This window comes from Melopsittacus undulatus, chromosome Z (genome assembly GCF_012275295.1).
Source record: "Melopsittacus undulatus isolate bMelUnd1 chromosome Z, bMelUnd1.mat.Z, whole genome shotgun sequence".
Taxonomy (NCBI): domain Eukaryota; kingdom Metazoa; phylum Chordata; class Aves; order Psittaciformes; family Psittaculidae; genus Melopsittacus; species Melopsittacus undulatus.
Genome location: NC_047557.1, coordinates 2,184,024 through 2,198,784, shown reverse-complemented (window position 1 = coordinate 2,198,784; position 14,761 = coordinate 2,184,024). Strand labels below are relative to the sequence as shown.

The window sequence follows — 14,761 nt, the reverse complement described above, 5'->3', positions numbered from 1 at the left end:
AATGCAAAGTTTTATTTTTGTTATTAAGACGAGAGAAAAGCTCATTGACACTAGCAGAATTCCAAGCCTCCATGTAACACACCAGCTCTGCACAGCAGGTAGATTTAACTGGATTGGTATGGAGCCAGGAAAAAGTCAGCTGAGATCGGGAACTCTCACAGTACCACCAGGCTTTGCTACTGCAGACTTTATAAATATATATAAACAGACACACATATACACAGACACGGTTCACTGCATTCATAATCTTTACATTTTTCCCTTTGAATCTCCAACATGTATTTATTTTTATACCTTAATTAACAGGGAAACAACAGATTTTAAAGGATAATTCTTCATATATTCACAGGAGCACATACGCAACACAAGAAGTCCAACACTGTATTATGTTGTTTTAATCACCAACAATATTCCTCCACTATGAAAGTGCTGTTTAAGTGACAGTCCTTTATATAAAATAATTCAAGATATTGGCAGTAAGTGGGATTATTTTTAGAATTTTTCCTAATACATTTATGCTTCATCTGGATAGAACAATGCATTTTCTTACAGCCAAAAATTCAGAAGGTAAAAATAAAGCTAAATTGAAGTGAATTATTGTTTTCCTTTGTGGTTAGTGATCATCTTACCTACACTATTTTCTGTGAATATTATTCCATTAAAGCAACTGGAGGCTGTTGGTAAAACCCCCATGGATGGCAGAGAGAGAAGGACTCCCAGCAGACAACACCATGGGGTGCTCAGAAATGTGACCCTTACCCAGGGTGTTGAGTGATTCTCAGACTGTGCTCCAAGTAGTTCTCATTTAACTACTAAGCCTTCACACCCACCACCAGTAAACAAGAGTTTGGGCTCCCACTGACATAAAATCCCTTGTCCCTGCATTGCATTAGATGATGTTGAAATAAATTTAGAAACCAACTCAAAGGCTGTGTCTCCAAATACAGACTCAAGTGGTGATGCATGCCAAACTATCTGAATCTAGAACTATTCATACATTTGATATTTATTTTCCTCAACTTTTGCATGAAGAAAAAATTTCTTTCTTACGTCAACAAGAGAATTCTGAACCTCTGACATAAGCTTTCCAAAATACAAGATTTACTCTCTTCTCCATCCCTTCCCTTCCTAGAAATAGTTAGGGGGAATCCTTCATTACCAGCTATAGTATAATGAGCATTGAACTGCTCAAAAAACACAATACCATGAAATCCTTAAAAAGCAACTGTTCAGGTAGTTGGTAGCTCCAACAATAGGTTTGAAATGGTGCTTTCCAAGGCAAGTTAGCATGCCTCCAGTTATGCTGATTTAACAAATTACATTAGGTGCTAATAAAATTAAAAAAAAAAAAACAAAACCAAAAATCCACTGATATGTTCACTAATAATTTGTTTTCATTTGAAAGAAGGAAAATTCTTAATACTTCAGTGTAAGTTTTCTGGTTTGTTAAAAGTTTTGGAAAATGTGCTTTCATTAAATGCAAGAAAGTAATAAAAAACCTAATTAGATTTTTCCCATTTCTTCAAGCCTGGAGATACCTGCAGGCAAAGACCACTTGCCCCAAGTGTGGTATTTCAAAACGGGTCATTGCTGCTCTGAAAATAATGCTTACTAATAAAGCTTATGAAATATCTAGTACATGGAATAGCATGAGAATGAGGCTAACCAAGGATCCTGCCTCCAAGGTAATGATTTGATGATGGAGTTTCTTCTCTCTTCCCTGCTGACTTCTCCATCCTGCTCCTGAATCTCACTCCATTGACAGCGGTTTATCAGGAAAGGATCAGGAAATTGGTCTAGCCCTAATAAATTAAAACAATTTGCTCTTTTCTTTTTTAAAGCCCATAAAACCTCAATAAGAACAATATAAAAGCCAACTGGGTTAGTTCCTTATCCTAGTTCACAGCAAGGTATCAGAAGCTTTGTTGGCACACCAAAGACATGATGGTAGTCTGCAGTAGATAAAAAAGACCATAGGAAACATGGTAAAGGAAGATCCCAGTATATATTCTTACCACCATCAACCATCACCAGCTTAGGGACTGAATAATAGGTCAGAAACCTCTGAGTTTTTGAGTAGAAACACTACTACTGCTTGAGACATGCGTCTTGTCCACTCTCCATTTGTTGCCCTTGCATGTGTGTGTTATAGTCTGTTTACACTGCATAATCACACTCAAAATCACAGAACCTCTCTATTGTACAATGTTCACAATGGACAGCACTTAGTTCAAGATCACTGATGCTGCCTTTTCCTTCCCAAATCCTTCCTGACCCTAAGAAGAACATGCATTATTTACCGTGACTTGTTTTTTGATGTCTAGTACTCACAAATGAGTAGAAAGACCTCAAGAAAAGACCTTAAGCAACCTGGAATTTTATGTGTGATTTAACCCTCGTGACTCTTGATTCACACAAATTCACTTCTGAACTTACAGAACACAGTAAGAAAAAAATGATTTCTAAATTAAAGTGAATTAAAAATCCATGGGAAATACAGTTTTCAAAGACATATTTGATTGGTCTGAATGAAACCTGTGAGGAGAATAGCTTACTCGGCAATCCTCCTCCTGTCTAGACATAAATCTGGGTAGAGCAGGCAATCTTGGAATCTGTCCCAGCATGGAGCTAAAGAAAGGGATCAATGGTAGAACGAGCGGCAGGACTTCAGATACTTAAATTATCTCAGTTCCTAAATTCTTCACTATTCTTAAGGAGAACACAAACATGGGCTTTCAGAAGCAGAATACTCTGAAGTAATGAAATCTGGCCTCAACTTCTATTTAGGCAACTGACTATGCCTCAGATTGAGCTGGAACGTCAGGAATTTGGAACAAAAAAAGGCAAAAAGTCATGCATAAAAACATATAGTCTTGTTTCAGAATACCAGCCACAAACTTCAGTGATTTTACTCTCCCCTACAATATTTGCAGCTGCTCTCCTCCTCTCCCTCCCTACATTATACCAACAATAAAAGGGCAGAAATTCAGTAAACTAAGTCTCTGGTCTGTATTCCAGAGTGCTTCCCCAGTACTCCTCCAGCATTTCTCAGCTGTTTCCATCTGTAAGGGGATAACTTTGTACAGAGAGCATGTTAGGTCTTTCCTTAACTGCAGCTTAACTCACATCCAGAAAGTTAAAAAGAAGTACAAAACCTACAAAATGTTTTTCAAGGACCAAATTCTTACACATTCTTCAAAATATGCATATACAAATCTTCACATTTTTGTAAATAAATGCATGCACATACAGATGCTTATTTATATGTGCTCTTTCACAAACACATGTGTGTATTATCCTGCTTTCTTTCCTCCGAACAGTGGGGATGGTAATTTGTCTGTGTAGGGAAGAAAACATAATAAAATCAATACCCTACTCCTGACAACTGGCCACATACAATAGCAGCCCCCGTATACAAGGTGGACCCTGTATAACCCTAACACAAGTTAGGGTTAAAAACTTGAGCTCTCTCCTCTAGGCATCTGAAGATACTAGACAGTTATTTAACCAAGAGACCATGACGTTAGTGCAGCTTAGTTTCAAAATACACAGCCCTTAGCATCAATTCCCCCTCTGGGCTGTGAGTCCACATGTGCTGCAGAATCATCTCGTGATATGATATACGGTGTAATGCATCTGAGGTACCAAAAGGCATCACCTCCACCAAAGCAGCCTCCCTTTGCCCTGGAAGCCAACTGAAGCACCATAGCTCTCCAGATAGCTCAATAAAGAGCCATGAGACCACAGGGAGAGTTTGAATGAGTAGCTGTGTAACTGCTTAAGCTGGAACCTGGTAAGACAAGCTTAATCACCTCTCAGAAATACAGGCCTAAGAGCCTTATCAACCACAACATCAAAAAACGCACAAAGCATTCAGTCTTCACAGCTGTGGAAGTCCTTACTTACACTATGAATCTCTATTCATAACCTTGAGAAGCAAACCCATGGGAAAGGGACACCAAGCTCTCTCCAAGGTGTCTGAAGTCTTGGGGGCTTTCAGTTGTTCATGCCCGTGCAGATGGGAGAGTTTTATGCTGCTTGTGTATTGCCTTATCGGGCAAACAGAAAGGGGATCTTCTGCTCTTTAACCACAGAATAACATGAGGGGGTTCTTGCTGCAACGATTCCAGTTCCAAAAATAAAAGGCCAGACAGCAGCTTTTGGGTGAGAAGTGAGAAATGAGAAGCCCCAAAACCACAGGTGTTTTAAGGAGCTTCACATGAATCAGGGCATGGTAAGGCAGCAGGAATACACAGGGAAATCCTGTGATTCACTTGATTTATAAACCCACGAGCCTCTGAATAATAAAGTGCCTCCAGTTTCTATGCTACATGTCAGCAATAACAGCTAAAAGGTGCAGGTTAAGAAACCTGGTTAGTTAAATTAGATTGAAGTCATTAAACTATTATATCAAATTATCTTTTTTAGGTATTCTTATACTAAATGCTAGAGCAATACGATACGTAAAATCTTGGGCAGGCACGTCCTGGAACATGTAATAACACTAAAAATAAAACTCTTGTTAGATTTTCCTCCTCAACTGATAAAACATCCCCTTTTTTTTCCTACACACTATTGCAGTATGAGTTCAAATGAGTACAAACCAAAGATACTTCAGTACTACAAAGATATTATTCAAGTCCTTGGAAGACGTCTGCTTTTGTACCGAAACTAGAGATTTTCCACCAAGCCATGCAATTAAATTACAAAATTGTTGTCCGTTTGTGGGTATTGGCTCAGCCAACTGACAACTACTGTGTGTATCCATGTATTCAGAACACACTAATCTGCCCCATGACTGCAGTACTCCCCCAAACACCCACTGGGAATTGTTTTCAATCGCTTTCAGGCATTTTAACATACTGCGGATGCCAAAGCCTGGTTCTTAAATCTCACGTTTTTAACTGTATGATTTAAATATCCTGAAAACCAAATGGCTTGAAAATTGCAAGTTGACATGGTACAGTAAGTCTCTCAGCTATGAAAAGTTGTGGTTTTCTTTTACCATTTGTAAGTGTAAAATTGGGATGTTTTTTTTTTTAAAGACATTTCAGACATGACATCATTCATACAGGTTCCTGTATTTTGATGTCTCTGGTTGCTTAGCTGTCACACATGTTGATAAATCTTTGCAGATTTAGTGATGTACCACTTCTGTTTTGAAGCACCTACTAAAACATTAAGTTTGATACTCACATAATCAGGAAGTGGAGAGTTATTTGAACCAACGGAACCTCTCAAGGACTGCGTGGCTTGTTCCAGCACTTTGTTGTGTTTTTTAGACAACAAAGAAAATAAACTAGAGGGGAAAAAAAAGGAAAAAATTATAAAATAACTGAAATAGTTAGACTGTCCAGTCAGAAGAAATGTTTTATTATATAACCAAGGTTTTCAGAATGCAACGCACAACAGATAAACAACTTATTTATTTATTTAAGACCTGTGCTAAAGAATAACAGAATTTGAATTTGAAATATTCTAAACAAAAATGATGTGAATAACATTATAAGTTCATGGTTAAATTCTTGAAAGTCAAACTGTAACAGAAGGAATAGCATACATGCAATTTTAGTTCGTAACTACTATGTGTTCACTAAAATGCAATTTTTAAGTGCCGTACCTCATGCAATATATCCTTAAGCATCTTGTGTTTTATTAACTTCATTAATCTAATTGCTTAGTACAGGAAGAATCCAGTATATGTCAGAAGCTTTGGGTATTTGAAGGCTGACTTTTTGCATTTTACTAGCATATATTATTTTCAAATTTATTTTAGCTTAAGTCAAGGAATAAGGCATTATTTAGCTTTATAAATAATAAAGCATTACCTTAGCTTTACAAATAGTCTGTGAAATCAGGGACCCACATGCATACAGAGAAAAAAACTGCTTTTCATGCACTTTGAAAACAAGCATGGCAACAGCACTAATAGAGGTTGGTATAATCTTGATATATAAGGAGAATTTAACTTGACTGTAACGGTAGAAGGAGAGATAATATGTAAGATGTAATGAAGCAGTGGACAAAGGTCACCAGCTAGTGTTCAGCATCTTCAATGAGTCAGATGCTTCTGTAAAGCCACTGAATACCTCAAACATAGGTTTCAACTCAGAGATAACACTCCCCATCTTGGTATACGTTATATGTTTTAAGTCTTTCTGTGTTTGTCTTAATGGAGCATGACAAGACTCCTGTCAGGCTTTTCCAAGGATGACTGTGCTGGTCCTTAGAGGGTAATCAGGTTGACTTGACAAATAAGTACCAACAAAGTTCACCAATGCCTGAGTATGCTGCTCTTGAAGTTGGTTACACTTGTTGCTGGCTAAGGAGCAGTGGCAACTCCTTGTTCAGCAGATTCAGTCACAAAATATTAAAGCCAGTTTAGTAATTAAAAGAACTGGCAAAATACTACCTCAGTGTTATATTCCTGATAGCCTAATATTTCTTGGAATTAAGGACAGCTTCAGTGCTTGAAGGCACATGCTTGGGAAGTTTTCCTGCCTCAAGAAATGATGGTGAGCACTTGAAGAAGTCCTCTTAATTTTATTTTGGTTTATTTTTATTTTTTTACTTAAAAAAAAGATCATTGATATTGCATCCTTCACAGACAGTAGTAGCTTGCTTGGAGTATAAGCGCTCGTCCCCTCATTGCTAGTCAAGGGCCCAGGAAAAGGCTTTTCCAAAGCTCCTCACCACCACAAGGAATTAGTTAACACTTCTCAAGACCAAGTCTTACCCCTCAAGAGCCAACTCACTAAATTCCACTTCCTCCCAACACATCTTCAGTCAGGTATTTCTTGAACAGATAAACAACTTACTTTCAAGGACAATCTCTGCTATGTTTCAAGATATCTGACTAATCCATGCTTTGAGTAGGTTCAAGGTTCAGGTAGAGTCTGCCTGCATGAGGAACAGCCTAGAGATGTCATGGCCAAAACAACATCAATACCATGGCTGCCAGACTCCTGATTGGACCAGAACCCTATCGCTGGGGTGATGATAATCTCAACTGGACTGATACGGCAAGAACATCAGATGAGAATGCAAGGCCTATGAGGTGGCTACAGGTTCAGAACATTAAGTGTTTTCAGGATAACACAACACATTTGATGTCATGAAAACCATAATCTTGTTTTTATCTCCAGGCTATCTAACACAGCCTTGACAACACATGTCATTCTGAATGCCAACCTCCCACTCATTCACAGCTGTTGGTCAAAGCTAGCAGAACATTCCCTGTCAAGAAGGGAAGATGTATTAGCAGGCTTTCCACCTTTTCCCCTCTGATAATCTGCTATTGTGTTTGTGGTCTGAAATCTCTGTTCAAATCAAAATTTGGATTTGCGAAGTAGTCCTTGGTTTGAAACAGCAGCACCACCTCTCCCATCACTGTTATTCTTGAAGGCTCATATTGCAGAGACACTGTCATCAGCACCATCTAGTGCTGTGGAGACAGAATAATCAGTTAAAACCAAACTGGTGATGCTTAGGGGTGTGTGAAGAGTAAGAACAGATTAAATCTGGTGTCTCTCTGCTTCAGAAGATACAGAATTTCACAAAGACGAAGAATTTGGAATAAAAAGGATTTCCAACTAGTAGAATATTCTCCAAAATACATACAACATTTTGGCTATAAAGGAAATTTAAATACAAACAATGGCATGAGATCAGGATTTTGAACAGTGTGTTTATTCAATACATGTGAAGAAGAAAATGGAAATCCACTGGTATTCTACATGGAACTGGAGTAGCAAAGAGCAAATTTATTTTCTCTGGCAGAAACGTAGAGAACTGGGAAAAAGAAAGAGAAAAGGCCTTAAGACTATTTCTTTATATCGTACTTCTGCTTCCTTAAATATTTTCCTGCTGCCCAGAACACCAATATTCAGGTTAAAAAACCTCACACAATTCACTTCTTCATAAACTGGCTACCTTTCTCAAAGAACCACTCTTTAGAGGAGCATGATGGCAGGGACACATAGGCAGGGATTCTTCATACTGAGAATAAAACTGTAGAGAACTGCACCAAGAGCAAACTCAAAAAGAGCCCGGAAGAAACACTATAACTAAACAGCAAATGTTGATTAAGTGATGAATTTGGAGCTGTGAAGGAAGCAGTGTTGCCTCCTAAAATGCTGCAAAACTTCACCACCAAGCAATTCTCTTCTTACTCTGCCTCTATCTCTGCTTCTGAAACCCACCTTGATATACATCAACTTCATTTTCAAGGTATCTGATTTAGTTAAAACTCTCAAAAGGCACTTGCATGAAATTTAGCTCATAAGTATCTTTCATCATCACTAAATGTTGCCTTTCAAAAGAGATGCTTAATTTTGATGCAGTTACCTCCTCAGTGTCTCTGAGTTTCTTGGCTTTATTTTGACTTTTAAAGCATGAACAATGTGATTAAAAATAAGCAACAATATTTTACAGCAAGGTTGTATCCACCTTCCACAATGAGGTACAAGAGACAAGTGCTAGTTTGTGCAGAGGTGGAAATTAAACCTTTCTCCCAGATTCCCCTCTCATGTCTTAAGTCACACTTCCATTTCTGCCCCACTAAAAATCAAGTTGAGATCAAATGTAAAGATACAGATAATATGTACATGGTCACAGAGGGCAGCTTGCACAGGTTGACAAGAACATGGTTTTTTCAACCAGAATATTTTTCCTCTATTCTTCTATTCTTCTCCATTGACTGTCAGACAGGCTATGGACCTGCACAGCCCTTCAATCTCACCCATTATAGACATTCTATAGCAATAACAAGTTCTGATCAGAACAATTTAAAATTCTTGGTACCTCAACCCAGCTCTCACTCACAGAAGTACTTATGGATCAGTGTTTAGCAAGGAAAATAACACGCTGGAACAATGTCAAGATGAAGTTAACAGCTGGCATCCATTACACATCATCGAATCACACCACGGATGAGCTCAACCAACGCGGAAGACTCAAGGCTGAACAGCAGTCTCAAGGTCTTGTGTTTCCAATTTTTAGGAAGAAGAAAGCACTAGTTTCTTAACTCCCTTTACACAGATGACGTTTTAAATTTAACACAAGGGTGAACTTCGATCAATAAGAAAATGATTACAGACTAAACAGTAATGGTTGCTTAAATACAAGTGATTTGATTATGTGTTATTTGCACACACAATAAAATTCAAACCAGTAATATATGAACATAATGCTTTCAAAAAGCCAATTCGAGAAAGCCTGTAGATCAGGGAAAAAAAAAAGAAAAAGAAAAAAAGTCAATAAAGGGAACTCATTTAACAACTTAATTTCTTCTTCATCCATCAAAAATCACAAGCCAAGAATCATGAACAACACAAAAAGGGGTTCTGCAAGCTCTTCATAAAGTCTGGTTTACAGCAAATTGAAGCAGCTCAGTAAGTAGACTTCTCACATAAAAAAATAATGTATAGAATGGAACTTTTGTAACTAAAAATTAGGAAAAAAGGGAATTAAAATAAGTAAATACAAAGTTGGAATTTGCAAAAAAATAGACCTTTCTAAAAGCCTTGGTCCACAAGAAAGGAAGGGACTAGTGCACTTTAAGAAATTAAATAGGATGCCCCAAGTTAATGACATCCCAGTTAAACCTGAGCATAACAATCGAAGAGTGATTGTGAGACTCATTCAAGGGACAGTATCACTGGCACAGATAAACAGACCTTGTCAAGCACAATCAGCCCAAGTTCAATGAAACCAGAAATGAAATAAAGCATGACAGTAACCCTGTTGTGATGGGCTTCTAACCATCATTTATGAGACATGCATCCTGTGTTCAGATTTCACAAAGATGGCTTGAACACATGAATGGTCAGAAAAGAATTGGGTTATTAATTATTAAACCAGAAAACATACCTCTCTATGATATGCTCAAGAAATTTTTAATGGATTTGAGAAAAGATGAATGGATGATTTGAATAAAATACAAAAAAAGGTACATGGAGAGAAGCTTCTTCATAGAGAACCTTTCAAGCTATTGGAAGAAGAGTTACTGAAACAAAAACTAAAGCAATGGTTCCGTGGGCACAGCTCTCTTAGAGAGGTGGTTGAAACCAGGCTTGAGGTGCAAAAAAATTCCTATTTACACTGCCACAGCAATGGCACAGAGGAGACGAAAATCTATGAGGAAAGAAGAAAATCTCAATACCAAGCATATGAGTTGAGCTTAGGCTGATGCTATGACACAAAGAAAGAGATGGAAGCCTAAAAGAAAGGGGTACTGTCAGAGTGGGAGACAAACTGAGCACCTTAGCAGAGGAAAGTCAGGTCAAGAAAGGTCAGATAAGGACTGGACTCCTTCAAAACCCAATCACTAGTGAGCTTCTCAAGGAGGAAAATTTTCCATTATCTAGGTATTTAGAAATTCAACAAGGGCAAGTGTAGAGTCTTGAATCTGGGGAAGAACAAGCCCATGTACCAGTACAGGTTGGGGGTTGACCTGCTGGAAAGGAGTGAAGGGGAGAGGGACCTGGGGGTCCTGGTGGATAGGAGGATGACCATGAGCCAGCAATGTGCCCTTGTGGCCAAGGCCAATGGCATCCTGGGGTGCATTAGAAAGGGTGTAGTTAGTAGGGCAAGAGAGGTTCTCCTCCCCCTCTACTCTGCCTTGGTGAGGCCGCATCTGGAATACTGCATCCAGTTCTGGGCCCCTCAGTTCAAGAAGGGCAGGGAATTGCTTGAAAGAGTCCAGCGCAGAGCCACAAAGATGATGAAGGGAGTGGAACACCTCCCTTATGAGGAGAGGCTGAGGGAGCTGGGTCTCTTTAGTTTGGAGGAGACTGAGGGGTGACCTCATCAGTGTTTACAAATATGTAAAGGGTGGGTGTCAGGATGGTGGAGCTAGGTTTTTTCCAGTGATATCCAGTGACAGGACAAGGGGCAATGGGTGTAAACTGGAGCATAGGAGGTTCCATGTGAACATCAGGAAGAACTTCTTTACTGTGAGAGTGACAGAGCACTGGAACAGGTTGCCCAGGGAGGTTGTGGAGTCTCCTACGTTGGAGATATTCAAGGCCTGCCTGGACAAGTTCCTGTGTGATGTACTCTAGGTTACCCTGCTCTTGCAGGGGGGTTGGACTAGATGACCTTTCAAGGTCCCTTCCAACCCTTGGGATTCTGGGATTCTGTGATTTGAAGCTTGGAAATTCAGTTGTTCTGAACCTTTTATCCTCACTGTCCTTGTTCAGACGCATACCACAAACAAACTGAACAGCACACAAACACAAACCACTATCTGGTGATGGAAAACAACAGTTCCACGGATCAAAAAATTTGATGATGAATGTTCTCAGACAATTCTGCAATACTCCGTGCTGTTCCTTCTCTCTGCTCTCATATACATGCCAAATGTACTATTGTTCTCAATTTTAAAGAATTAAATGTAAGCCCTAAACACCGAAACCATGTTATGCAAATACTCCTTAAACAATAGGGGTTTTACAATGCCTCCATGAATGCCACATCATATTAGAAAAAACTCCTTTATATAGCAAGGTCTAAAAATATCTTCGTTTTGAAAGCTGACACACAAAAGTTGAAACCATACCTTAATTCCTGTACATGTAAGGAACGCTTCTTGGTTTTGACCTATTTTTTAAGGTATTACAGCAAAAAAGAGACCACTATGGCACGAGAATCCTACACATGCACTGGATAAGATGTCTGCACTGACATTTATTTCCAAGCAGAGGACCTGAATCACACAAGAAGCCACATAGAAACAAATGCACTATGTTGTTTCATGTGAAGATGTGTTGTACTACAGTCCTAGATGGGGGGACTGGCTGCAAGCAAGTGCAGTAGGGGCAGTTGAGCAGCTTTTCCATGGGTGACGGAGAATTGCTCTGTAAGCACTTAAGGAACCAGGCCCGGGGAGAAATCCATTTAGCATGAATAAATGCAGAAAAATCATTAGAGTCCCCAAATGCCCATGTCTACTGAAGAGCCCCTGAGGCATTTTGTGTTTGAATTAGCCAAGCTGTAATAGTACATAAATAGAAATAACAAGAGACAATAGCCATGGAGAATTCCCAAGGGCTATGTGGGGCAGTTTGCTCCATGGAAGGACACTGTTCTTACTTATTTAAGCCCAACTTTAATGCCTGGGAGACATGTGGGATTCCAGGAGTGAGAAGCTAACCAATTAAGATATCAAAATGCTTAACAGATAAAACCCCTGAAACGTACTTTATACCTTTCTATCTAATCTTGTAAAGTGAGGTGTGAATAGCTTCTGCTGAACAAAGCTTTGCTGTATTTACTATTAGGTCCTTCTGGCTTGTGGTGATGATGTGAAACCAAGAGACTTACTGTGCTGAGTCTTCACAAAGGTCATGCATGAAAATAAAATGGTTTGTATAGGCATCACTGATGGACTTATTCACCAGAAGTGTATTTAAAGGATCAGGAAATGAAAAGAGCTTCTCCCAGGTAGTAAAAGGTCCACATTATCCTGGTAATGCCATGTTCTGACTTTGCTGGTTGGTAATCAGACTTCTTCTGACTTTTATTGTCTACAACTTTGCCTTCTCAGCCACATGAGTTTGTGTCCCCTTGGAAACAGGCTGTGTGCCTCAGCTGCCTGCTATTTCAGGGTAAATCCCAAAGCATCACAAATTATTTTAACCCAACCTCGGTAAACAAAGGATTGCTATCCCATCCTCCTGTTAAACAGCAAGTGTTAAACACCATTCTTTTAATTCCACAGTCCTAAACTTGAACACAATAAATTAAGTACTTCAAGAAAGATTTACTTCAAGACAAAAGCTTCTCATTAATATTAATGAGCATCCTTTTATCTGCCACTGCTTACATATGAGCAGGTATCTATAATTCATGTGCTACAAAGACATTCCAAACTGTCTTCTAAAGGAATTTGCTTATTAGTAAGTAGAAAAACACGCAGTCACCAAACATGCGTGGCAAAAGTATATACGTAAATTCAGAAGCAACCTAGAACAATTAATGGAGTCTTTGCATTAATAAACAGGATTTTCTGCTAAAATACAATCAAAAGAAACTAGAATAAAAAATGGAAACAAGGAATTTGATGTGGTGAGGCAGAAATAAATATTTATAAAAGTAAGCTGAGAGTTTAATTTGCAGAAAGAAATGTATTTTTCAACTGAAGGCGTAAATTGTTAGGCAGCTCATGGCCACTTTCCAACAAGTGTTGGGAAATCGATGCTCCTATTGCTAGAGAAGTAAAAAAACAAGAAAGCAGTAAAATCCCTCCCCAGTATAAGACAATTTCATTCCTTTTTTATGGCATGCCAAATGTGCTTGTGATTCCACTTAAAAGACAGACTCATGCAAGGATGAGGAGCAACACCTAGAAAAAACATCTTCCTAACTCCACGTTGTATTAAAGTATAAACTCAATAACCAGCCTGTATTAAAGTATAAACCCAATAACCAGCCTGCAATCTACCACAGGCTGAAACCTCCCATGCAAATCCTATAGGAGATGCTTATTTTGATTGGACGCTTGTTCTATTTTCCTGTAACAGAGTGTAGCAAGTGGTAAAGTAAATTCAGGAAGGCTGAAAGCTATGGTGGGGGGGATGACATACATAGTACAGTAAAAACAGAAGAGATATTTGTAAAGCTCAGACTAATTAAAAGGTTTACTCTGAGTTAAATAACGCTGAATCTCCTCTAGATGTCTGAAGGAAGGAACATAATTCTTTTCCATGTTCTCTGTGTTTGTACTGTTAATATTTACAAGAATACTGAATGGGCAGAGTCTACAATAATTCCATTTCATCTACTTGCTCTTAATTCAACAGGGTGTTTCATAGCTGCTAGGAGAAGACATTTGTCTTGAATTAGGACACAACTCTGTGGGTGAGAATCAGAGGAAATTGCTGGAGAAAGCAGCCTGAGCAAAACTCCCACCCAAAGACGGACTCTGAACAATGAAATGACAAGAAAATTAAAAGGACATCACTACCATGCAACCAAAGGTCCAACTTCTAATCCTTTAAACAGCTTTCATTTAGCATGGCTTTGCTCAAACACACTGGGTGTGCGTGTACATTGGTATTTATACAATTTTGGGTCATTGCGACACAAAGAAAATTGCTGTTCCCCTCTGTTCTCATTCTGACAGGAATGAATCTGGGATCCATGTTAAGAGTTAATGGACTCATTCGATATGCAGAAGATCACAGGGTATGTGCATAGTTAACAGCCCTCTTTAGGCTAAGACTCAGGCAAAACATGAGTCTTGAACCACACTTCTGTTGCCAAGAGTCCTCATCTCTGGCATTGCATGTCACTCTAACCCTGACGTTATAGCAACCCCACTCAGCGGTTTTCAGTGCCACATCATGGTTAAAATGAACAGTTCCTTGCATTCTCCTTAGAACCTTGGAAATAATATCATGGCTTTGACCTAACTTCATAAAACTGAGCTTCAGTATTGAAGCAGTAGAACAAGAAATGAGCTGCCAGGAAGACACATTATCATGCTGTTTTGCCTTAACGCCTTAATTTCCTTCCCCACTGCTTTTCTTCAAAGCCCAGCCCTAAATGTCTCTTTGCCATTCTTGCTCCAAAGGAATGAGTTTGTTTTCCTCAAGGCAAGGTTGGACAGGGCTTGGAGCAACCTGTGCTAGTGGAAGGTGTCCAGGCCCGTGGCAGGGGGCAGAAACTGGATGAGTTTTAAGGTGTCTTCCAACACAAACCAGTCTGGCATTCTATGATTCTATGACTAACATTCTCTTTGGTAAGGTCTTTCCTGATC

The 14,761-nt window shown here is 39.0% G+C and overlaps 1 protein-coding gene across 1 annotated transcript in view; it reads right to left on the bottom strand.

Annotated features, from left to right (window-relative positions):
• The window catches only part of DYM (dymeclin), a 225,360-nt gene that overhangs the window by 60,646 nt on the left and 149,953 nt on the right, over nt 1-14,761 (bottom strand). Inside the window, exon 15 of the mRNA XM_031045692.2 lies at nt 5,197-5,299. Within this exon, the coding sequence (XP_030901552.2) occupies nt 5,197-5,299 (103 nt within the window). The remainder of the gene's footprint in view (nt 1-5,196; nt 5,300-14,761) is intronic.